The sequence below is a fragment of the Aphelocoma coerulescens genome, chromosome 11 (assembly GCF_041296385.1).
Source record: "Aphelocoma coerulescens isolate FSJ_1873_10779 chromosome 11, UR_Acoe_1.0, whole genome shotgun sequence".
NCBI classification, from domain to species: domain Eukaryota; kingdom Metazoa; phylum Chordata; class Aves; order Passeriformes; family Corvidae; genus Aphelocoma; species Aphelocoma coerulescens.
This window is the reverse complement of record NC_091025.1, coordinates 13,631,184-13,657,927: the sequence shown is the minus strand read 5'-3', so window position 1 is coordinate 13,657,927 and position 26,744 is coordinate 13,631,184. Positions and strand designations below refer to the sequence as shown.

Here is a 26,744-nt window from a genome sequence, read left to right as displayed (position 1 = left end):
TAAAACAAGAGATGGAAATATCTGGGACTTGTTAAAGGCTTTCAGTGCAGTTGTTATGTGAAGAGACAATGGAACATGCAAAAATGCCCCAGCTAAGGCTCTTAAAAACTATCCAGAGAGAAATACTTGTAGGACTTAACCCACCAGACATGCGACGAGCAAGCCAACACAAACACAGATGGTGAAGCCCTTTTCAGACCCTATCTGGTGTCAAAGGCAGGAGAAGGTATCAAATTAATTTTGCAACCTAAAAGTACGTGAGGAATCCAAATTCCCCGATCTCCTCCGCAACAGCATTTAAGCACACTAAAACAGACAATGATGAAAGAGGCAGACTTTCTAGTCTCGCTTTTGGGTTTGCTACCAAGGACTTCCCTTTGAACCCTCCCAGGGTAAGAGGCTGACAAACCTGCTGGCCCACAGACACACACATGGCTGCACTCCCTCCTCTTCTACTTGAATTTCATATCAGTTACTGAAATGAGATACTGAGCATGTCAACACAAAAATGTCCAGTGTTATACTAACATATGGAAAGGATGTCGCAGAGAGGATTCTTCCCTCCTCTACACTGACGGGTGGTGTCACCCAAAATATTCCACGTTTATACCATTTGGAGACAAGATGTAGGCCTACATTTTACTTTGAAGCCAGACTTGTGACCCTTACTGGCTGACAGAAAAGCAGCAGGAAGGTATTCTGGCACTACAGAGAGACCTGCAGTACACAAATCTATAAAAACTGGATTACAGTTCACTCCTTCCAGGCCCCTCACCTCCCTTGAGGATCCTAGCCCATTAGTTTAAGGGGGTTATGCACTCAGATTCCCAATGTATTTCCATGGAAGCTTCTAGTTATTTTAGACCTGTTGCAAAACTGTAGTAAGAGACAGATAGTACCACTCCTTTTAAATTGCAGCTATTGCTTGCTTCCAAATTACCCAATCTGGTTTCAAATGCCATATCTTTTAAATAAAGTAACTGTCCTTTTTTTCCCCAATAGTTTCACATTGTAAAGCAATCAAAGGAAGGGTGCTTAAAGCATGAGGCATCCATGCCAAACCCTGGTGTTTAATTAATTTTCATTCATATTTAGTTGCAGAGACTAGTTTGTAGCATCTTTGAAGTGTTTCACTTTGGGACTTAGATAATGGGCAGTTGCAAAGGAATAAGGTACTGACTATACTTAAGGTCTGTAACTGCTACAGAATAAAAGTAACAGGATTGTAGCACGCACATACCTGCACTTTTACATGTGAAAAATTTTTACAGCTACTCACAACTGAACTGAAAATATGTAATAAATTGTAAAAAGGGAAAAGCAGACAATTTCTGACTTTGCTAGTAATGACATTCCTCTATATGACAGAGTAGTTGGAATTAAGTATTCACCTATGATCTGACATTTGTGCTTTTGCTGATTCACATCATATAACACTTATATTTTCTGTTTATTCTGGATTTGTCTATATCTATGCAGGTGCTTTAGTAGGAAAAAGAGCTTAATCTTTTTAGACCAAAATATCTTATCCTGACCATTAATTCTTGATACCTTTAAATCCTGAGGGAGACAAGAAAAGAGAGCTTAATTTAGCTTTTCAGTATAGATAAGCACTTGCAGCCTGTAAACAAAACAGGAACAATAAATGATCCAATAATTTAAAAGTAATCTTTAAGGAACAGACATTAAACAAATTCCTGATAACTTCAGAGGTTCTTGGTCTGTCCAAGTAGGAAAAGAGGAATTCCCAGCCATCCCTTCACTGTGGGCTCAGGCCACAACAATTAACCAGCAAGGATGACCAAGGGCCAGCCCCTGAATCTGTGGCCTGGTCTGCCTTAGTTTGCTTGGACAGACCAAAACCCAGTCTATTTTCTTTCCCCCTATAGCCTATATTTTCTTTTACATATTTTAGGACATTTTCAGTCAGCTCAGACATCCTCCTCCTGCCATGGAAATTTACTTCACAACAAAAGCAACAGTTGGTAGCCTCCTTCTTAGATTTTACTTGAAAACATTCTCGTAGCTGTAAACTTCTGCATTCCTTTTAGCTGGAGCTCTTTTGGGATTATTGTTATGCCTAGTACTTCTTGGAGAGCATATTTTCCAGCTGTCACTAAGGAAAAAATATCTGGAGGTTAGACCATCTAGCAGTGTTTTCATTACCACACAGAAACTAGGGGGAAAAAGCAAAGAATTTATTAAAAAAAAAAGAAGATGGCAGATTTGGGCACACACTTGCATGCAAATTAAATATGAAAATGCTGATACCACCAGAAAATCAGCTTTACCACTAGGACCCTTAGGCTTAGATAAAATTTAAGAATATCAGATTGATTTGGCTGTAAAACCCAAAGTTCTGATTTCCAGAATGGTTTGCAATCTTTGCTGGGTCAGATCCTGAAACAGCTGAACAGCTGTGAATTTCTTAGGACCGCTGAGCATATTTGCTCTGCGTTTATCTACCATGAAAGTGTCTGAATCTTTTCTATGTTAGAATTAGTAAAGACCAAAGCATATCCCATACAAATCTTTGTCATGTCTGTCTTGAGAAACCAAATGTTTGAGACACCTTTTCTTTAAAAATATAATTTTTTTCCCCTCAAAATAATTATTTGGTGCTGTCTGAGTTTTCTTGGGCTGAAGCTGGTATCCAGATGTAATTACAACAGTAAGAGTTTTTCCATGAAGATAATTTGCAGAAGTTCCCAAAGATGTTCAGTGCCTGGGTTTAATCTGCCCTGGAAGCATGTTTCTAAGCCAGAACCACTTAAATGAAAACATTTTATCCAGGACTTTGTGATCTACATTGTCCCATGGGATTGCAGCTGTTGTCTTAGCATTTCAGAGACTGAAATTCCATCCTCAGTGTAGCTGTGGTTTGATCTATTAACTACTGTGCCTTGTCACCAAATTAATGAAAAAACCTTGGAAGACAGTATGTTATGTAAATTTAATCCATGTAAGAGCAACACTATTTAGCCAAGCATTACCACTGGAGAAATCCATATTTCACTAAGTGTGGCTGCCACAATATATGGAGTTCTGAACTTGGCTCAGAAACAATCCGAACAGCCCCATCAGTTATATAAGACACGATAAAGAACAATTCAAGCACAGGACTGATGACAGAAAACACATCTAGAGAATATGTTTAGTGTGTACAGTCCTCTTGAGAAGGAACTCATGCTGGTGAATAACAACCACACAAGAGGCAAACTTCCTGTTGGTAAAGAGCAGAGATGCCACAAGGGAGGAATCAATGTCACAGTCAGTTTGAACTTAAAATAACAAACTGTGTTAAAAAGAAGAGGAAACAAGTTCAGATGCAAATACCCCTACTCAGTGAGTGCTTCACGGCCTTAACAAAGAACACTGCTTTAAGGTCCCTACAAGTCTCTAATCAAATCACTGGAACTTATCTTCAAAGTTCTCCCAGATGGTCCTTCTTGGCTTGGCAGCCCAGTAGCTGCCTCAGTGGCAGGAGCGATAAGGCTCAGTCACTGTGCTAAGATAACTGGGCAGCTAAGGGAGCGTGTCACCGGTTGGGAATTCCCTGCAGGATTTCCGTGAGCCAGTTAAACGTCAGATACTATCAGTGTACAAAAGGGGCCAGCACACCCTCTTACAGATGTGCTGGGATTGGTGTAGGGGCTTCCTGGGAGACACAGGAAATGGAAGTCCTCTCAGAACCCCAAACAAAGGAGAAGTAGGTAGTTATAGAAAAAGAATTTTCAGAATATGCATATTTATTAGTGGTCCCTTATATAAAGCCTCATGAACAGAAACAGAGACTCATTCAATGTGAGAATAGCTCAAGGAAAACACACTCTACATCAACTCCGTTCAGAGAGGAAGCAAAAAATCCCCCTAAACTCAGGCCAATAAATTACACCCTATTTCCCTAAGCTAAGCACTTGAAATGGCTATTAAAAGTTTCTATGCATCATTTTTTAGTGAGGAAAGACCTCTGTCTTTCCTCAAAACCTCCTCTTTTGCCTGTTACCACTTCTCACAGCATTAATTTTGTGTTAACTCACAGGCTCCTTTAAGGCACGTTCTGTCCCTATCACACACTGTTTAGCTCCCAGTAGGCTGCTGTGGATAAATGCTGGCACACTCCTGAAACACCCCAAAATCTGATTCCCATAGTGATCACATGAGGATTTCCTACACATGAACAGAATGTTATAAACTTTATCCAACCATTTGATAAGAATCTGAGAGTCAAATTCAAATGAATATTGGCTTTTACAGAATTTAATGGAGACAGAATTATGCAATTTTAAAGTTTGATTCTAATGAGGTAGTGATTACTCAAATGAGGAAATGGTGTAAATGCATATTGAGGGAAAACTAGTATCTCATACCAAGATTGTGTGGTAGAAAGAAAATCCCCAGAACTTTCATCTATCAAAATATTTAGAAATATCATAATTAACATCTTGTATTTGCTACTACCACATCATTTAATATGTTGTATTTTGAATTTCTAAATTTAGAGCTAAACTGAAGCTACTCCATCATTAAAACCAAAACTGAATTTACCCAAGTCAAAGTTTTAGAATTTAACCCACGAAGAACCATCTTTATGTATGAAAATTCTCTGAAGACTTACTTGCTTGGTAGCATAAGGGGAAAAAAATTCCCAGTAAATTTAATACATTTTGGAAAAATTCTTTCGAAGGCTTCCTAATTGAATTTGCTTTGGCTCACAAGTATTTTTTTAATGGCATGCAAACATTTGAAAGCCAATAGGAACAAGGTGTCTCTGTACATTTTACTTCTTCAGAATCAGCAACAATACCTATTGAAAAGACAGTTTTGTCTCCGATTTAGAAGTAGCTCCTTTTAAAATAGTACTCTTACAAAAGCAAACCAAAACACAACTTGATTTCTTCTTCAACCACTTTCAGAAAGCCTGCAGAGCCCACATAGAAAAGGTTCTAAGTCTTAGAGAAGGTGTTTTTAATCCTTTTAATGAGGCAGCAGTAATTGCCTTCGGGGCTCTCTTCAAATCAGCAATATGCTAACACGCTTGCTGCTCTGCTGGGAAGCTGTGAAGTGTATCCTTCCTTCTTCCAGGGCCTTAATTATTGCTTCCTCTGGTGGCCACAGCCCATTCTGCTTTTCATTAGAGAGCGTTACAGGGTGGGATCCTCTTCCACACACAGTGCCCTGTGCAGCTGAAGTGCCAAAACCTGTTGGGAGAGGTCTTTGGAGCCTTCAGTGGGCGCTTGAAACTGTGCGAGATAGCGACGACTGCTGCCCACAAAAGCTTAATCACCTGTAAATTCAGCAACGGTTTTACACACCCAAAGCTAAACAATGAATAACTTTTCAGAGAACACAAGAAGCTGTAAATCCACGCTAGAAGTGTAAATTCCCTGATGTCTTCTCTGCCCTGGCTCCACAAGCACAGAATTAGAAAGACAGGAGGTTAGTTTTGAGTGAGTCAACGCAGCTTTTTCTCACTCAAAACTAGGCCATCTACTTGCTCTGGATGAAAATTTTTTAAATAAGGCCACTCCTGTGCAACTTACTCTAGACACTTCTGTTAAGTCCTAGACGTTTCTAAGCAGTAAGAACTGCATACCAAATCCTGTTTCAAAATAAATCAGATCAGTCTGAAGCCCTGTACTGACAATGCTGTGCACAGTGTTAACTAGATCTGAACTTTCCTAGAACAGAGAGATCTTTGAAATCACTTTTGGCATTTGTCTCAGAAATGAGAATATTTGCACGAACAATCATTTTGGAGCTGCCACTGCAATGTATTAACTGGAGAAACTACTCTTACCATATCCAACTCTGCAACCCTACCCACTGACCTTTCCAGCAAAGAAATAATACAGAAAGTATAAAACCAGACTGAGCTGGCCAAGAATTGCACAGAAGTGTTTTCAGAAACTCACAGCTTTTGTCATCTCTGACAACCAAGTACTGTGCAAGTTAGCTGAGCAGATTCAAAACCTGGTGGACTTGTGCATTCCAGCCCTCTCAGGGAGTTTTCTCCTTCCTCAGGCTAGGAATGTGACTTTAAACAAAACTACATAGCTGAGTTGTGCTCCCGCATCACCATTTAAAAATAAACTTATAACTGACTTCTGGTAAACTCGTTTTCAAAACTTTTCTGTTGATTTGTATGTATTAATCCCTCAGATAAATACTGTTCTCAGATTATAACCATTTACATAATTATTCATAATTAGCAGGGCTATCTGTGTACTACTTGTTATCTAGGACTTTCTGTTGATTACATGTACGCTACAAAGTGGATTTCAAAAATAGAAGCTTCCATTTAATCTCCTCTGCATTACACAGAAATATTTGGCACTTGTTCATAATACATTAGCTTCTAAGTAACATAATAATAGAGCTAGCTGTCTGACTCAGGGCTATTTCTGAAGCTGCTAATTTGATTTTTTTCCAATAAACAGAAAATTTTCCCCATTATGTTGCTTTTCTGCTTGCAATGAATTATCCCAGATTGCTACATAACTAGATAACCTGATCAGACAAATTTTGTTTGTTTCATATAATCTTCATTCAAAGCATCCAATACATACCACGATGAATGTAAAGTGATTTTTTAATAAACATACTTTATACTTTTGACTGATTTATACATCAGTAATACATCTTAGGTAGCAAAGGAGGAGGTGTGTATGCACAGGGGGTTGCACTAACACAAATCTACAGCCAGGGCATGCTGGCAGCTGGGCAGCTGAACGCTCAGGGACATGTTCATATGAGCTCATTGTATGGCTGTAGCTGTTCTAGATTAATATTACTCTTACAGATATATTTACTCAGTCTACAGAAAGACTTTTATCCCATAGCTAAGGAAAAAAAATTCCAATTTCGTAGTCATCAATATTGGTGTCCATAAAAAAATGCTAGTACAGCATATAAATATTCTAATATAAATAATGTGTTTCTAGTTTAATTCACAGCTGTAAGATAATTCTAGAGCTACACACATTCTGTTCCCTTCTGGCCTTGCTCCTGAGCTCAATGGAACAGTTTCATGGAAAGATGAACGGAAATTTTTTTGGTTTATGCTTAAAGAGCCAGACAAACAGAGATGAAGGCTTTTAAAGGAATAAAACTGAAAGTTCTCTTGTTCAGTAAGTCTTGTCCATGGAAACTTATTTGACATTTCACAATTTCAGATATAGGTTTTGGTTTCATCATTAGCCTTTCCAGAGTCTTTCAGAACATGAAAGGCTGAATTTAAAATTGAATTCATATAACTTTACTTATTTTTACTATAAGAACTGGACTAGCAATCATACACAATTTAGTGAATGCGTTGCTATACAACAGACTTGACCCCACACTTCTCTCAGTTAAAAACTCTGAAATTAATGTGGATTTTGCCAGTGAGAATGCAACTTTACCTCCCATCCCCACCCCTAAACTGTCAAAGATCAAATAACTCTAGAGTTAGTAGTTCATTAAATAACATAGACTGCATAAACAGAATGTTTGATTGGTTCCAGTTTCTCACAGATGAAACTCCAGGGCTGCTTAGTGGAGACCAGCCAGATTGTGTGCAGAGACTCATATTTTGCCTTTTAGGTAGCCCCAAATTATAAATGTGCAGTTCCTCATAAAATATTTAATTGTTATTAATAATCTCGAAACATACTTCCTGATTTATATTCAGCTGATATTATGAATGCATTTCAATAATAAAATTTAAAATAATCTGAGAATTTACTTCAATTTGCCTATCCCACATCTCAGGGATTTTTTTGCTACAATGAAACTGACTTTCAAAATATGAACGTGAACAATTCCTGCTGGAGGTTTAATGTTATTTTTGTCAGCCCCTTAGGGAGTTGAGAGAAGTGGATTCTGAAAGATAGTTTTCCTGCCATTCATATCCAAACTGAACATACTTAGTGAATCCAAGAGACGTAAATTAAAATATTCTGGTACTGTGATTGATCCAATAATCATCTCTTTGGGTGTCAGAGAATCCACTAGGCAAAAACAGCAGCCTGTCTGATTACCACCTCATTGGGAAAGGAGTCAAAAAATGTTCCATGGTTTGTGTAATAAAACAGCAGAATAATTGTGACAACGGTAGTGGCAGCAGAGAAACAACAGAGAGAATAAGACTTGAAAAAGAGTTTTCCTGCCGTGAACACTTTCCAATAAAAGCCTTCCCCTGTTAATATTGCTGGCAGAGTCCAGTTCCTGAGGACAGTGGGTTAAAAATGCATAAATACATGGCAGCTCATATTTGTGAAACAGTTACGAAGCTTTCAGTTCTGCTGTCCATACTGCTCCTTTTGTGAATGAACTTCAGCAATCAGATTTAGAATTCTTAGTAATTTACTCCAAAAACTTAAACTAGCAATATTGAAATAAACACCTTTCTTAGTTTTACCTTTCATATCTGATTTCTTAGAAGGAAAGCAAGTAATGACTGCTACAGACATCTTAGTAACAGATTTCATGTGATTTTACATAAGTCATTCTGATTGCTGTTGTCTGAAATAGTAGTATCACATCTTCATCCCCAAAGTTATTTTCAGAAAGACCAATCATCTGCAATTACAACTGACAATGATGTGAGATGCATATGTAACTTCAGCTCTTTCCAAGTCACCAGTTCATAACTGATGAGTACCCAGAGAACCTCCATGTTTGTAACAAGCTGAGAACATTTTTCTTGCTGGGCATGAGGATTCAGTGGGGCACTTCAGTGACAGGAGGGAAAGAGTATTAGATTGCCCATTTCCAGTTCCCAAAGACTTCATTTACACATTTTTTTCCTACATTTCTGATTTTTGTCCTAGAAACTGCAAGATAAGGTAGTAATATAGACATTTATGTCAGCTTATGCTGCATGAGTCCTCATCCTGACCCTGAGGACCCTACATATAAATTTCCCCAGACAGGCCACAAAGCAGGGGAGGACCCGGATTGCAACACACAAATACCACCCATCAGCTGCCCCGGAATTCTCACCAGGCTAACAGGGAGATCCATACATTTCTGTGAGGACAGAAACATGCACACAGCAATCAAGCATCTGGATACGGGTAGCATATGTAATGAAGGGAGGAGAAGAATAATAGATGGAAGTTTCTTGTTAGAACAAGAAGAATGTGTGCCCCTAGGCTGCAATAAAGGACAAGACATCCCAATTCCCATTGTCCTTAAGTAACTACTGCAGCCATCTCCACAGACAACATCTTTGTGGCATTAATGTCATGCTATGCAGACCTCCCTCTCCCAGCTACACAGGCTAAACCTTCTAGTTGCAGGTTTGGTCACCTATGGTTTCATATATAGGTCATGAAAGAAAGAAAAAGAAAAATGAAGCTCTCAGAAACCAGCCTATTTGTGTTCAGACCTCCAAGAAATGCTTAGTTGGCATAATTCAATTTCTTCAGTGTTGTATCAACAAGAATTATGCTAATAAAATACAAAGTAGCCTTCATGGTATGAAAAAAAGGGAATTTATAAGTGATTAATTATTGTTCTCAAAGTGCCTATATACAGAAAGGTCAGGTCCAAAAAAATCTCTTGTAGAATTTTTTTTTTTTTTTTAAGAGTCAGGGTACCATTATTTCAGCAGTTGTGTAGAAATCTGGAAGCAGTTTTTTGTTGTAGAAAATGCCTTATAAAAAAGGTCCTTTCAGGCTGGGAAGGGAGTGCTGGATTACAAGCCATGTTATGCAAGCCTGCTGCTCCAGAAGCCAAAACCCTGCCCCATCAATTGCATAACCAGCTCCAAGGGAGATCTTTATGGAGGAGCTTCGATGGAAATTCAGCAAGTTACCAGCCTTCCACAGGCAATAAACAAGGCATTTACTGTCTCTTGGCATTTACTGGAACCAGTTGTGCACAATTTGATTTTTTTCCCCCTTCTCATTTCACAGCGTAAACAAAGAAACAACTCACAAAAAACCTGACACTGGGCAGACTGTCTCCTGTTGACACCATTCTGATCTGGGAATCATATTGCCCCTTTGAAATGCTGAACAAGCCTGTAGGCTGCTGGTACAATTCTGAAAGGAAGTGGGAGAGGCAAAAGCAAAACAAGATGCTCTGCAATGGAATGCACTAAAGAAAACCAAATATTCCAACCAATATTTAAATTCCTCAAATGTGGGACAAAACCTACTGATCTCACTCTTAGCAACTGAAGCCACAACAAAAAAAAAAAAAACCCACTAGGGCTGATCTGTGTAGACATGAAAAAATGTCGTGCTCCCCTACAGATCAAGAGACACCTCACACATTCAGTTACCATGTTTCTGCTGTACTATGGTATTCTCCTTAGATTGTAGCTCTCAGCCCTGTTACTGGGCATGCCATACTTTTGCCAGGTTTATACAGAGTAATAGAGCTGAAAAAACAGCACAACTTCCATTTCCCACATAAACCTGCTCTGTCTTGGGTATTTTATTTTTCTTCCTCATTTGTCAGTACTGCACTCCCAGAGCCTTCTGCACATGTACTGTTCTCATCTTTACTGGTCTGTGCACTGCTTTAACATGCAGCATGCTGCACTGTTGCTTTTCCTTATAGTAAAAGGCAAAAGGAGAAAGAAATATCCAAAGTCTAAGTCTTGAGACCCCATTGGGCAAGTCTGGTCAAGGGATTACATTTCCCACAGCCAAAACCACACAAAAGACATGTATGAATATTGTAGTTTCTAAGCACTTCCCCTTCTTCCTTATTTCTTTTTCATTTGTCCTTTTAATATCATTCAGCTTGGAAGGATGACTGGAGGTTTCACTCAGACCTCAGGCTGCGGTTATTCTTAAGAAATACAGTTTTGTCAATAATTTTCCTGCAAATAGTTCAGCAGAGCTGAAACACCTGAAAAAAGACATGAGTTACACTTCCTTTACAAAAACACTAAGGTATAGGAAAACTCATACCCATGTCTGAAGAAAGCAGCTGCAGTCATCCAAAAGAAAGATTTACTCACCATTCTCACACCATTACGTGTCACATTTGTCATGACAAAATCAGCCACCATGCAAAAGACCCTACCCAAATACTTCCAAGTCTCTGTAAGTAATTAACTGTGAAATGCAAAGCAATGTTACAGTTTGTAATACAGAACTCAGAAATCAAAGACCTTTGCTCTAACAGGAAAAGCTCAAAAAAGGGCCTTTATGTTTTTGGTTTCTAGGATTCCCTAGATTCATAACATTAAAACTGATGAAGTTCACAATCAGCACAAATTCCCCTTTCTCCCTTCAATCAGATTAGACAACACAAATTATTGAGCAACCTGTCCTAGACACCTTTAAGATTCCTTCAATTATCCTGGTCATGGCTCAATGTGGGCTTTATTATAAACAACAAGATAACCAAATACAAAGATAAAAAATATGAGATTAATGATGAATTAAAAGAAGCAATATTACACATGGTACACAAGGCACAAGCCAACTACAAGAACTGTCATTTCTGAGTATCTACAATGCAAATAAACTCAGAACTTTTTCCCCTTCACAATGAATTTTCCTATTAAATTAATAAACATTAGTCAGAGCATCATGATCTTACCTTGGGCACACACAGAACTCCCTTTACTTTGCAATTTTAGTAAGTTGGCTACTCTCATTTCTTCCCAGTTGCTTAAAATCCAGCTGCTTTGTTTTGAGATGTTAAAATTCCCCCTGAAAGACCATTTTGACCATACATATTCCCATAGCACTTGCAAAGCCTGTTTAAACACTGACAAAATTAAGTAATGCATGGTGGACCTTAGCAAAGTAAGGCCTTTTTAGCCATCACCTTGGCCCTCACATTGTTTTCTAATTAGTGACTGTTTGAACCTGTGCCAAACAACACACCCTTAGCTAAGCATCCGTTAAAGCAGTAAATTAGTCAAGTTGTGCAATCCCTTTTAACTCTGTCAAGCCAAATAAATACTGCCTTGACATTATGGAGACACTTCGGGTAACCACACTGAAATGTGCTCATAATATACAACATGAACTGTTTTCAATTAGTAACAAAAACTTCTGGCAGAGGGGTGGTGGTCCACAAGCACTTGTTTTCCTTTGACATCAATAGGAAGGAGCCAATTAGGCACTTCTGAAAATTCCATTAGGTATATATCTGAATATTCAGTTAGCAGAAATATATTTATAGCCAGAATTTTCAATGAACTTGAGTGGTCTGGATAAATTGCATATTTACAATCCACTGTGGTAGCTAATGCTGTGGATTACACTTTTAAGAAGAGACATGCATCTTCTGAAGCAAAGGATACCCAGATGTATTCTCTGTATGACTTTAAAAAAGTCAGTAGAGATTGTCTTAGTGTAACATATAAATTACTCATGTTTTTGATAAAAACCATTGTATTCCCAGGAAAAAGAAGATATCAGGACACATATATACAGATAGAGCACAGTCAGGCTACATCATAAATAAGGAACCTGTGGATCTTACTTTTAATCTGCGATATGACTTTCAACCTAATTATCTCCACAAGCTCAACTACATCAGATGAGTTTATTTTCCATCCAGGAACTTTCAATGAAACAAAATAAGTTACAGCTGCATCTACTTACAGACAGGATTTGCTTAATGGTTACAGCCTAGTCAACTCCTCAAGATTTAGTTATTTATTATTAAATAGATATTAATAAATGATTGCAAATATAGTTTTTTTTAAGCTTAAATACGTTTTTAATGAACTCTGGCAGTGATTAAGGAGCTGTTTGAATTAGATAGATTAATCAGTTACAAGCTCCTAAAAGTAGATAGCAGGGAAAATTTGTGAGAGAACATTGTGTGCTTGTCACCAGCTACTACTTATTTTGATGCCAGTGCTTCTAGTCTTCACAAAACCCTGACAGTGTCAGTTTTCCATTCAGGTATAAAGATTAGACCATGAGAAATAAGTTTGTGTAATTTATAGGGGACAATATCAGTGGTTAAGGTAACTCTATTTTACCCCGCATGTACAAGAGGATTTCATTTATTATATATACAAATACATATGTCATATATACAGTCTATGTATATAACATACTCTGTTTGGAATTGGGGCACGACTGTTAAATACTAATAAAAGGACTGAAAGCAGGCCAACAATAGGTTTTTAAACATAACTCCCAACGCCTGCAGGTTACCAGGTGATCCATTCTTGGATCATGCCATTTATACTTGAGTAGGCAATCGAAACAGTTGTGCAAAATCTGTACTGTCAGTGACTTCATGGGATGGCAAGTTACAATAATGATGTTAAACACAAGGTTCCATGATCATATTGAATATTCATAACACTGACTGCATTACAAGATATGTAGGAAAGAAGAAGGAAGGACACAAAAATGTATGGTTAAGATGAAAGCCATCCTGAAAAGCAGCAATTCCCAGGAAGACCTGAGGGTCATTGCAACTAACACAGTTCAGCTCTTTGTGCAGCCTTGTAATACAAAGGGTCTGCAATACCCACATTAATAATTTCATTACTTCAGCAGTTCTTTACAATGGATTTTTGCATATTTGTAAACAAGAATATCAAGTAGAAACATAACACTCGATATCTGCAAATGTTTGGAAAGACAGCTACTCTCAACTATAAAAATATTTTGGAAAGCTTACAGTACAACAGTGGCACAGTAGGAAGAAGGTTAACAAACCTCAGTTTCGTCAAAGAAAATGTTGATAGGTGACAATTTCTAGGCATAGGTATTTACACATTAGAAAAAGTGCTTTTCAGTTCTGCTGAAAAACAGAAATAGATGCAAGAAGAAATCAGTATTTCCTGCCAGTGAGGTTCCACTGGTTTTGATAACATTTTTATCAGCATGGTGGCAGAAGGGTCCCTCACCTAGCCACTTACTCATCATTAGATGGGTCATCATGGCATTCTCTCTCCTAATTCTCTATCTGTAGCATTTAATCTCCCAGCACACAAAAAGCTGAACCCCAGGACAACCAACCACATCACTAGGTGAACTACAATTGACTGCCATCCACATGTCAGGCTGTACAATCCACTGGCTGCTTGACTATAAACTCTATGAAAGTGCAATATAATTCTATTTATTAACTACACAACAGCATGAGACTAATAATGAACACAGCAGAATGCTCGTGGCTTCTGCAGAAGCAGACGCAGAGGTTCCTTGAATAGCAAACATTAAGTATTTAAAAAGGTATTACTTATTTACAATTAAGTGCACATAATGAAGAAGCCAGAGTCAAAAAAAGAAGTCAGAAATTTGCTTGATATTCAGTAATAACAATCAAGTTGTTATATCAAGGCATTATTTTGCCTCAGGATATATATGAAATAATAGTACTTATACACACAATAGCAATATACACCCTAAATCAACTTACAACATATGGACTCAATGAATATAAATATTACATCCTTTCCTTCTCCATATTCATTAGGCATGTAGCAGTATGTCCATGACTTTGCCAAGAAAATCTTCTGTATTTAGTGGTAAAGAATACACACTGAATAAGGTCTAATAAATGAATACCAATATCTCTACCAGGTTCAGAGAGAATTCACCAAGAAGTTATGAAACTACTTATTTGCAGTTTTTGTTTCACTTGCAGTTTCAAAGCTGCAAAATTCAAGCCCATTCATGCTTTCAGTGGGTTTATTTACATTTCTTAACATGATCTACATAGAAAGGCTAGTGTGATCAAGATTAATCTGTTAAATTTAATATTTTGCATAACGAAATGCATGGCATACCATTTCCTATAAATCTCAAGTGTGGAGAACTATAGATATAATAGGTTAAGATTTGTTGACATCACCTGCAAAATAAGGATATTTCCAAGATGTATTTGTCTTAAATTCTCTTTGTTTAGACCAACAGTAGCACATTCAAGCACAATTTTTTAATAAAGCAACTCATTATATTATTAAACTGCCAGACCAGACTTTCAGCAGATGGAGTTAATTAACAAATGTAGTGCACTTCGACAGGCAAAGAATGTCTAAAAAAGTCAGAGTTAATAGCAAAATGGTAATACATGGAACATCGATCCATTCCACACCATTTGCTAATTCTGTTAGTGTTAAGCAGATCTTGTCTTCCCCAGATTTACCTTGATGACTAAACAAGCGTATAATCTGTGAAATTTATACTCACTGTGCTAAGAAACCCCAATGGCTTTCTGCTGGAAACCTTTTCATGGGCTATTTCCTGTTGACTTGTTCTGCTTAGGTATCTAGCTAGTTTTCCTTGGCAGGATTTTCTGTTGCCAAAAGACTGGAATGCTGAGGCTTTTACACTGACACTCAGGTTTTCTATGTGTGTGATCTCCCTGTTTTACACATCCTGGCTGTTCTGAAAATGCCAAATGAAATTGAAATGCTGCAGAGGAAGATTATTTCCTTTCCACAAAATGTATGAGAGATGCTTTGTGTCTGCAACTGTGTGTACCAACTAATGTACCCACAGAAAAACAACATGCAAAGACGAGCCTCCCAAAACCTGCTGTGGTTTAATTGTTCCTTCACAGAAACACGTCACACTTCTCAACCCAAGTTTTGCTCCCCTAACTTTAACTTCCTTAAAGAGTTTCAGAAAGCATTTCCACGATCACATCCAAACATGCAGTTCCATAGACTAAAATCATAATGAGAAAGCTCTTCAGTATTTTCAAATTTATTATAAGCTTAGCTTAAAAAATTTTAACTTGACCTCCCCCCCCACCTGCCCCCCAAATCTGCGGCTTAGTTGTGTGTCTAAACTGGGGGTAACCAGTCAAGAGACTCACATTCATCCAGAGGGACTTAAGACAGGCTGGTGGCTTGAGTCAGCAGGAAACTTCTGAAATTCAACAAGGACGAGAGCAGGGTCCTGCACGTGGGATGGAACAACCCTGTGGAAGAACACAAAGTGAGGAGCTGTGAGCAGCTGTGCTGGGAAGGAGCTGAATCCTGGTTTCCAACAAGCCAAACACAAACCCACAGTGTGCTCCAGCAGCCAGGATAGCCCCAGCACCCTTAGCTGTGCTGACAGGAACAGGCCTGTCGATCTGAGGAGGGGATTGTCCTCCCTGAACCTGGCACTAATTAAACCAGAGGAAAGAGCCCTGGCACAGGGGGGAGAAGCAAGGCCTTTGGGAAGATTGGGTAGCAATTCCCCAGCACTTACAGGGAACTTATCGAGGAGACAGGAGCAGGCTCCTCACAGCAATGTGTGGTGCAAGGACGAGAGATAAATGACAAATTGAATCAAGAAAGAGGCAGACTGATTCAAGGACAGAAATCTTTGGGTCATGATCACAGCCAGGCAGTGGAACAAGGGACCTCATCTCAGTTCTTGGAGGTTTTCAAGAGCTGGCAGGGTAAGGCTCTGAGCAGGCTGATCACTTAGCTGACCCTGCTTTCAATAGGAGCCTGGACTAGGGCATGTCTTGAGGTACTTTCTGACTCAAAATAATCTGGGATTATATTGCCTTAGTAAGCAAAATTGGGCCCTATCTTGCACTAATGATTAACCAAATGCAACAGCAGGGACAATAAAAGAAATTTAAGATCTTTCATTAAACATGCTTAGAATTCACAAAAGGATTCACTACAGAGCGTGTAAGGAACACGAGTACTGATAAAGCCAAAGCAAATGAAAAAAAACCCCACTAATATTTCTTTTTAATTTTTTTTAAAGGAGGAATGAGCATACTAGGTGCTGACTTTGCTACTTTGAAAAGAGGAGCATTTAGACATGATACTATGATACTCATGGAAACAAGAATTTTCATATCAGAATTCTTGTGTCTATGCATGAGGAATTACTTTTCTCCTATCCCTCTTATCAAAAGAATATTCTGGAAAATTATCTTGGGGTCTGCAAGACAAGCTTGGAGCCCTATTTTTGCTTCAATAACAGTAGATTTTCAGTTACTGTGTCTATGGGGAATCTTGAATCTTAATTTGCACATATACAGCTACAAAATCTACCAATATAGAAGGATCTCTAAGGCCACACTGCATTTTATTTACATAGATACATCACTATTCAAGAACTCTGCATAAGCATTTGAAGTTAAGAAAGGTAAGTTACAGTAGATGGGAACAAGAAATATCTGAGTAATTTTTCTTTTATGCTTAGAACTTTACAAGCACTGCAAACCCATGGATCTTTAGATGGCTGCCTTGATTCTACAAATGAAATTCTATTCTGTTTTCTAATTCAAAACCTTATGTTTGCCATTGAGTAGGCAAACAGTGAGACAAACAGAACTAATGTACAGAATCACAGCAAACATCATCAGCCTCTTCAATAATACATTTAGTGGAAAAAGTTCAGCTATAGAGACAATTTTCTCCAAACTTTAAAAAACCAAACAAACATGTAGTCCTATTAAGGTCAGCTGAATAACATCTGTGGAACTGGAAAGATGGTCTATGATATTCAAGTATAATTTTAGAGTATTTAATAGACATGGTTAATGAAATTCATAAGTCTATAAGCTTCCTAAATAGCAATTTCACTGTCATATGGATTATTTCCAAAGACTTTCTTTGTGCCAGGATTTTTCTTTAATTCCTGAGCTATTTTTTGAAGGAAAACAGTTCCAGTAAATAGATTACAATGGGAACTGAGCATCATGGCTCAAATAATGAAATTTGATACTAACTCCCCAGGTAACGTGCAGTTTTCCCCAATGAACACTTCACTTTACCCCATAGACAAACCAGCTGGGAAGGTTCTGGGGCACTACAACGAATGACTTCTTCCAGACCATATGCTCCTTGCAAGACCATATGCCCTTTATGACAGTCCCAGATTAACCCAGTTTGTGGGAATTCAAACCCCACACATGGCACCTTTGTAGGCAATAGGAATAACAAACCCCTTCTCTCTCAAAGAAGAAAAACCTGCCATGATAACAAAAAACACCCCCCCAAAAACCCCCAAACCTACCCGCTCCAAAATGCACCTGCCACCAAAAAATAAGACATACCCACCCAAAAAGTAACCTCACACAAAACTTTTATTTTTTTTTTTAAAGTATAACATACTTTCATTGCAAAGAGAAGGTAAGACATTTACTTTTTTTTTTGTCCAGGTGAAGCAGAGTCAAGAGTGGATTTTCTAGAAGGATTTGCTTTATTAGACTAGCTAAAACATAGACCCCCATATTAGGACATTTACAAATTAAACCCAAACTGTAGACCAGTTATGATGCCTCAAGAAACCAGTTATGATGCCCATCTGAAAGTCTTTTCATCTTCAGATCCACAAGCAATTTTGTTCTATGAATGAAATAAGTGGTATGTTCAATATTCCATTTGTGAGTGCATTGGCTCTTGCAACTTAATTAAATGCCTCACTAACTTCACACATCCAAGCATTTCTGTATGGCTACCTCATATTAAACAACTCACAAGAAACAGAAAATATCACAAAACACTTCTGTAATCAGATATGGCATGGTACTATAAATTATTCTCATGTTATAGAATCTGTGCTAATAAATATAGAGGCAGCTGGTAGAGAAGCCTTTAGGTTAAATGGACCATCATCTCTTTATCACTGGTTAAGCAGAGGGGAATTCCTAAGGAGACAAACACTTGTAAGGAGCTTACCTCCCAACTGACAGGCCAAGCAGATTAACAGCATTGTCAGTCACACCAAATCACCATGACTGTTCCCTCACTTTTATGCAAGCATTCTGTTGCTTGCTACTTTTGTATTTTAAACCCACAACAGCTTATTTTAGTGGAAGGAGTTCCCATCCATAGCAGGGGGCTGGAGGTGGATGATCTTCGTGGCCCTTCCAACGCTAACCAGTCTATGATATATTTACAAAACCCCCTCCCCCCAGCAAAAACCTCATTAAAAAAAAAAAAACAACAAAACACCAACAACAAAACCCCCCACCAAAAAACCTGCTTTCATACCAATGTTTCAAGAAAGCAACATAAACATTTATTATGCTAAATTTTGTATTGAACAGGTTCAAGAGTTATGGTGGAGGATGAACTATGAGCCTGGAAACCACCAGCAAAAGAAAAGCTCATGAGGGAGAGGGAGATACAGCTTCTTGACAAGCTCCCTTTCAGGCCAAGAGGATTCTGACTTCACATTAATGTGCGATCAAAGCATCAATACATTTAATGTGCCGAAGACATTCAGAATGGCTCTGGCATACTTCAGAAGGAAATGCTCTTTCTGCTTTGGAAAAGTATCATCCTGTGCCAGGTTTGGACAAAAACAGACACTTAGATGCACACTGAAGTTCCTATGAAAGCATTTCAAGGTCAGCCTCTGCAACAAGATCCTGAACCCACTGCCTTTAATGCCAGCAAGTGACAACTACTGGTTCTGATGCTCTGTATCTCAGGACTCACAACTGTCTTAGGGGCTCATTTATTTAAGCACCAAACACATGATGAACCCTCTAAACACAACCTCTGCCTGCACCAACAATTGTAATGAGACCAGTGCAGCCTTCCCCACATACTCCAAAATTCTGAGTGCTTGTTCCCATGCAGCTGCTTCAGTGCAACTGCCTCATGTTTATACCTCCAGCTTTGAGCTTCTCCCCGAGACCTTTTCCATCTTCATGGAAGCAAGTTTAACAGTGATCAGAACTGGAACTGCACCCAGCTTAGCAAGTCCACAGTTTCACAGTTTTCCCCTCTCTCAGAGTTCCATAGATCTTGGAACAAACTGTAGCCACCTTTGGGGCAGTTTACATGGAAATGCTGCACAGCCACATGGCTGCAGTTGTGCATTTCCTGTGGCATATGACACACTGTTCCAGATGGTGCTAATGGCATGGGACCTAAAATACCTTTACCTCCCACTGCAAATCTACATCTGATTTCCTTTCTGCTGGTATCACATTTTAGTGATATTCTATGAAGACAAAATACGGGCTTTTCAAAAATGTGAGTGCTTAAGTGCTGAAGTCACACTTTACCTGAAGCACTGTGGTCTTTCAGAAGTATTTATGCACCTATGCATTTCTGAAAATGCCACAGAGCTCCTTTCTGTATCTTTAGGCCCCTAAGTGCCCTGTAAAGCTCTGAGTATCTTCTTGAACAAAACTTGCCCTGTTAAACCAAGAAAAAAGCCCAAAACATTACTCTCTTTCACTCTGGATTTGCAGATCATGTGGCATAGCAGAAGCTTAATTCAGGTGGGTCTGTCAGGTGTTTCCATAATATCAGTTACCCATCATTCCAGTATATATTCTGTTCACCTGGGAGCTAAATGACCTTGTCCTACAGAGCCTTGCTTTGGGAGTCCAGGGGGAATGGGGTATCACAGATGTCTTTAATATAGCAACCTGGTTGAAAGGGGAACACAGGAGAACACACTGCAGCCATGACAGTGTGTGCCATACACACACACACACACACACACACACGTATATACACATAGATCTTATTTCCTCCAAGATACACATAACAGAAAATGTGCACCTATTTTACCAAGACTGTTCAGTAGCCTAGAGTGTCAAATCACTTAGTAGAACACAGAACTCTCAGAAAGGCTCTTAATTCAGATCGAATGTTAGAAAGTGTAAAATTTTAAGCCTGTTGAACTTGTAATTTACAGTAGGATATGACTAAATACCCAGCCCTTTCCACAATTGGAATCTGCACAGAGTGAGGCAGTAACACTGCCTGTGGTACTTTAATAAGTTGTTATAACTCACAGAGTCTTTTCTGAAATATAAACACAGTTTTCAAATAGACTGTCAGTTTTTTACTCATGGTATTGAACTTGCTCCCTACACCCACCCAGTGTGTTTCAGAGGCTCTGAATGTTGCTGATCATATTCCCTACCCTTCTGCACACCGACATCTGATCAGCCCTCCTGCATTCACTAACCGTGAGATAGCCTGAAACAAGATTCTAATGGACGGATTTGTGCTTGTTTCACCCAGCAAGAAACTGGAAACCAATGTCCATAACTTCAATTTTTCATACTTAGAAAGAAGCCCACTTTCATAGCAGGGTGCAGGACCATTGACTTAATTGTGTCAGAACAGCACACAGCCTCTCCTGTTTGATACCAAACAAGGCTGCTTCTTGCCCACCAGCCTGCCTTCTTTAATTTAGGGAAATTCATCTTGCCTGTGTTTCTGTATGTTTACAGCATTAGGGGAGATCATGCTAATGAAACTTTTTCAAAGTAAAGCTACTCCTTATTTTATAGGAGGAAGACAATATGTGCATGCAGCACTAGTATTTAATCCATAACCACCACAGCTAAACAGGAGTCCTAGTAACAAGAAGGTGTCACATATACCTTAGATAGGGGAAAAAAGAACAGACTGTTTCTGTCTCTACTCCTGCAGCACTGATTAACCACTGGGCAGATATTCACAATTTAAGGCAGACTCCCATTAAATCCTTTTCACTATGCATCACTCACCATTGGTGCATTATGAGACAAATAAAAGACAAGCAAGAGCCCATCAGTGAGGAAAGAAAGAAAGGGTTATAATATTTTTACAGAAACATTACAAATTTATGTAAGCTGCTTTATTATTTGTATATAATTAAATATTATATTAAAAGAAATTATAACCTCCCTTCCCAAATAGCTCCTCAAGCAGCAATTACATTCACCTCCTACCAGAAACATTTGAATAATGTCCCTGAAAGGCCCTGAGACTAAACCCACCAGATGGGATAGATGAGATATCCTGGGCTTTTGCATGAATTATTTCAATCCATCATCATTTGGAAGACTCATAGCTGCTGTAATATTGGAAAGCTTAATTTGATTTCCATTTACAAAGTAGGGCTTTGATGGATGCTATAAAACAAAGGATAACAATCCAGCTACTATATCTTTATCTTCTCTGCATTTTTGTTGACAGCAGAGAACTGAGGGCTCAGACTCATGACCTACAAGAGTTTAAACCACTGTGCCAGCTGTGACAACAGAGAAACCAGCACACAGCATCCAGCAAGGGCAGCTGCAATGAATCTCCTGCAATCACCCCCAATAACATTTTAGGCCACTACAACATCTACTGCTTATGAATCAGAGCCCTAAATAATTTTTAGTAAAAATTAATGCATTGAATGGTTTAAACAAAAATAATAATGTGCACACAGTGAATTGATATAGACTCTGCAAATTAATTTCATGATCAGCCTAGCATTGTCTTAAATTGTTTCATTTCTAGTGCTACCTCCTTATTCATTTTACTCAAAAGTCTGTTCCTGGCTCAAGTCTGGAAGGAAAACAAGTTTGAACATTGGGAAGCTGTGTGTTGATACTATATGTTTCACAATAAGTTACATTCAGCCCAGGAAATTTCTCTTTAGATTAGGTGTGAGCAGCTGATAGACATACAGTCCGAGAGCATAAAAATTTGGTTAAAAGTTAAAATATGGCAAGTTCTTTTTTTCCTAATGTAGAGAATCCTTGGATAGCTACAACTGTGACATAAAACATTAATTTATTCCCAATGAATGCCAAATATTACTATTTTAATGCCCCTTCACTTCAGAATGTCAAGAATGCCCTTATCCATATTCTTGGTGTTCTGCCAGTAGATCTGGCAAAAGACTCTGATGTGCCTCTTTTAATTCAAGGCCCTCTGCTGTGAAGATCTCCCACACAAAGTATTTATAAACCACAATGTACCTCCTCCTCCTCACAGAAAATATTCCCAGACATTCATGCTCTGCCTTTTAGATATTCCCTATTTCCTTCTCTGCAAAACACACCATTGAGCTGGGTGTGTTTGCATTCAGGTTGCAGAAATGCTCCTCACAGAAAGGAGTCACCCTGCGAGTGGTTTCAGTATCGTTCAGTGCTGTGTGCTCCCAGGTCACTGCCCCAGTGAAAGGGCTGCTCCTGCCTCTGTCCTTGCATCCTGCTTTGCCCCTCACCAAGTGCTCGGCAGCCAGCTCTGCCCTCATGCGCTGATGGGAGGCTCTGTGATGCCTTCTCTGATTTTTAATGTAAAACCTCTGAACATCCGAATTTATCTTATCTATTTGTTTTTAGAATATAATTTCTCGTGCGCCGACACCTTAACTCCCGGAGATCAGAATTGTTCAAACAGCAGACTTTCGGCCGCAGTTCTGAATTCAAGGAACTCATACCAAGGGTAAATATATTACCACCAATTGCATTTGCCTATCAAACATAAACTGCCAGCAAGCCAAAGGAAAGTCCCTGAGCCGGGAAGCAAGCGGAACCTACCACACAGCAGTGAGGACAGCAATCAAACACCAGGAGGACAAACCCGAGCGAAGCCGTGCCCTCAGGCAGGGCCGGAGCACGCTCGGGCCGTGCCCATCGCTCAGCCGGGCGGGGCCGGGCGCGGCGCGGGCCGGCGGCGCCACCTCCTGTCACCGCGGGGACCCTGCCCGGACCCGGACCCAGACCCAGACCATCCACACACCCCCACAAAACTGGACACCCGAAGCGCAAACTGAGTTTGGATTCACCTTTAACGTTCTTTCTAAGAAGGGAGAGTGTGTGTGTGTGTTTCTGTATCAAACACATGCAAGCCAGCCTTTTATTTTTGATGAATAGACTCTTAATATTTAGCTCAGCAAAGTTTTATCTTAAAATTAACAATACTAAGACTCAATACCTTGAATATCACATGCTCCTTCAACAACCAGGGAGAAAAATTATACATGACTTTGGATTTGAATCAAAATTATTCCTATACTTAGTGACAAATGATAATGAAATAAAAAATGATATATTTCAGCAGAACTCTGGTGTCTTTGGACTGTTGTTTCCATTTAATTAAAAATATGCAATACTTTAGTTCTCTTATGTACACTTAAAATATAATTGCTGAAACAGTTAAAAATACTCAAGTGGAGACTGAAAAGGGGACCTAATGCATTCAAACCCAATTTCTTAAAAAATGCTTCCTTTGAATTAGCCATTTAAAATTATATAATGCAATCTGACAGAATTTAGTGAGCCACAAGGCAGACGGCAAAAACTTGGGATTGTCATACACAGTTCAGCGGAGTTTGAACAATACAATGGAACCACATTCTAAACAAATGCATAAAATACACAGGTAAAAAATGTACAAATCTAAAATCCATGTTTTTTAAAAGTCATCAATTGTCTACACCATCTTCTTGAGCACTGCAGTATTTCCACTGTATTCCCAGAGTTACATACCAACATATACAAAATTGGTAGATTTATGTACAAAATTGAGCACAAACAGTAGCAGTCAGGGACACTAGGAACAGTCTGAACACCATGAATTACACTGTTGTAAGGCACTTGGGTTTCCATTCTGTGATAAAAAAGAGAAACTGAACACATCAGAGAAACACCTACTTATATAACCAGACTCCTCCAAATACCAGACAGCAGATTAGGTCTTGGAATCTGCAAAGTCATTATTATTCTAAACTGTATTTATGAAAATAACAGGTCTTATACATGAATTATAGCAGAGATACAACCTTCCCAATAAAACAGAGCCATCCTGAATATAAACCAGGCCCAGATCTAAAAATAGCATTTGATACAGCTACACAAAATTCTAGCAAGAAAGGCATTCATATCAAACACAGCCTGCAAGCTTGCAAAACAGAAGGAAACACTGCCAGCATTAGAAAGACGCTGTGTGAGTCATTGTTTGTCATGGAACTTTCACAGGCACTCTCTCTCTGCTTCAGAAATGCTCTTCCAAAACACAAGCTACCCTAATATGGCACTGAAACAGGAAGGAAAACAGCAGCACCAGCACCGACTACTGGGACTCATCTGAGCTTTGCTTGTTTACAACTGCAATAACACTGTTTACATTAAATGCCCTTAAAATGTAAGAGAAAAACTCCTTTCAACAGTAAACTGTTGCATTCGTCACAGATATCCTGCACTTGGCCTCACACCAGGAATCAGTCTCAGGACTTTACCCCTTTAAAGGGAAGGAGAGGGGAATGCCAAATCACTCACATGTAAGGGAAAGTCCCTGTTATTTTCCACTCAAAACACCACTCAAAACACTGCTTCTAGGCCTGTTTTTCAGCAACCAAAGGTTGAATAGCATGAGACATGCTTCAGAAACAGACTCTGGAGAATGAGATAGAGAAAGAAGAAAGAGTACCAATCTCTTTGCTCTTGTGACAGGACTTGAGACTTGAAGCTGAGTTGGGGGGATTCAGGTTAGTTCAGGAAAAGGTTCTTCACCCAGAGGGTGGTTGGGCACCAAACAGCCTCCCCAGGGAAGTGGGCCCAGCCCCAAGCCTGACAGAGCTCGAGAAGTGTTTGGACAATACTCTCAGACATGGGGTGGGACTGTTGACGTGTTCTGTGCAGGGCCAGGGGTTGGACTTGATGATCCCTGTGGATCCCTTCCGACTCAGCACTTTCTATGATCCTATGAAACAAAGATTACAATATATTTATACCCCACATAAGCACCTAAAAAGTGAAAACAACATATGCAACCAGGGATATACCTAAGGAAGACAAGTTCTTCAAGGAACATGCTCACACATGCACACAGGCCTCAGGCAGTGCGAGGGAGCTGGTGATTTATTCTCTTACTATTTATTAAAATGATACCAACTGCAGTTGGGGATAACAGGCTTTAGGAACCTGCCTAAGTTTTTATGGGGTTGGAACTTGAAGATTACATAACATTTCATAGGTAAGAACCACTTCTTGGCAAACGTGTGCTGGTCAGAAAGACTCTGCCCCCTCAACTAGCAAATTTCCCACACAGTTATACAGAATAAAAAATAATTAAGATTTGTCTGTTTGAATGTAGAAACATATTAAAGGCTTTTTGTTCTTGCTATAATTCTCTTTCAGGTTACTTGTGTTAAGGGAAGAGCAAGACCTTTCCTCCTGTTTCTGACTTCATAAAACATGCAAAAGGGCCATGCAAAAAGACAGTCTTTCAAAAACCCCAGTTCCTCAGCATAGTTCAGCTCTTTTGCATTTAAGCAAAGAGTGATTTCAGAGCCCATGGGACTGGAGATAAAGCCACTCATGCTTTAGGGTAAGGCTCAGTATATTAGAAGTTGAACCCACATTTTCTTTACAGTCCAATTTGATTTTACTCATGTGAACACTTGGCACCAGAGACTGGTTAAAAAGGAAGGAGTAACAGACTTAAGTATGTACAGAGATACAGAAAAACAGCACTCTTAACTTTGCTCTGCTCTTGAAAGTGGTCCTATTGGTCAGCTTTCATAAATTATCTTCCTTTTCTCACCCCTCACTTTTGGGGTAGATCCCAGAACAGATCTAAAGGGGTAGAGCTGACTGTAGCTGTATCTCTGCACAAACCAGCCATTTCTATAGACAGCATCACATTCTGTTAACACCACACCATTCACACTTAGAACAGGCAAGGCAAAGACAAAACAGGTGTCAGTGCAATTGTTAAAGATATTAAAACTATTCTGAAGGAGTACTGATGGTCAAGATAATTTCCAATTTAAACACCAGTGTAGGTTTCAGATCTTTTAAAGCATTTAAAACACCTTCTCCCGATGAGAGCTGTGAATTTATACTTTCTCTTCTAACTACTCTGCACAGCATTTGCAGCCTAAAAGAGCTAACGGGATTTTCTTGGATTTTTATGCCCTTCCCGGGGATTCTCACGGGTCCATGGCCGCCACCTGCTGGCAGCTGCTCCCACACGCGGGTCTCCAACTGACAGGAATTCTGCCTTCCAGGAAAAGGGTTTTGTAAAAAGTACTAACACACTACTCAAAAGGGAGTACTGCTACTGCTTTAATAAGCAATTCAAGTTAAGCAGAAGATTTGGTTTTGTTTTTTTTCAT

General features: G+C 39.1%; 1 protein-coding gene across 3 annotated transcripts in view; it reads right to left on the bottom strand.

The window, feature by feature from the left end:
* SIAH1 (siah E3 ubiquitin protein ligase 1) overlaps window positions 1–11,837 on the bottom strand; it is a 54,315-nt gene extending 42,478 nt beyond the window's left edge. The window contains exons 1-2 of one of the 3 annotated variants that reach the window (XR_011154360.1): window positions 11,548–11,837; window positions 4,630–5,287 (exon numbers count right to left, since the gene is read on the bottom strand). Coding sequence is in view for 1 of the 3 variants with exons in the window: in XM_069026602.1 (XP_068882703.1) it covers window positions 11,548–11,740 (193 nt within the window). In the remaining 2 variants the exon portion in view is untranslated. Of the gene's footprint in view, window positions 1–4,629; window positions 5,288–11,547 lie in introns of those variants that run through there. The other 2 variants (XM_069026606.1, XM_069026602.1) reach the window with 2 other exon arrangements.
* Window positions 11,838–26,744: the final 14,907 nt, after the last annotated feature.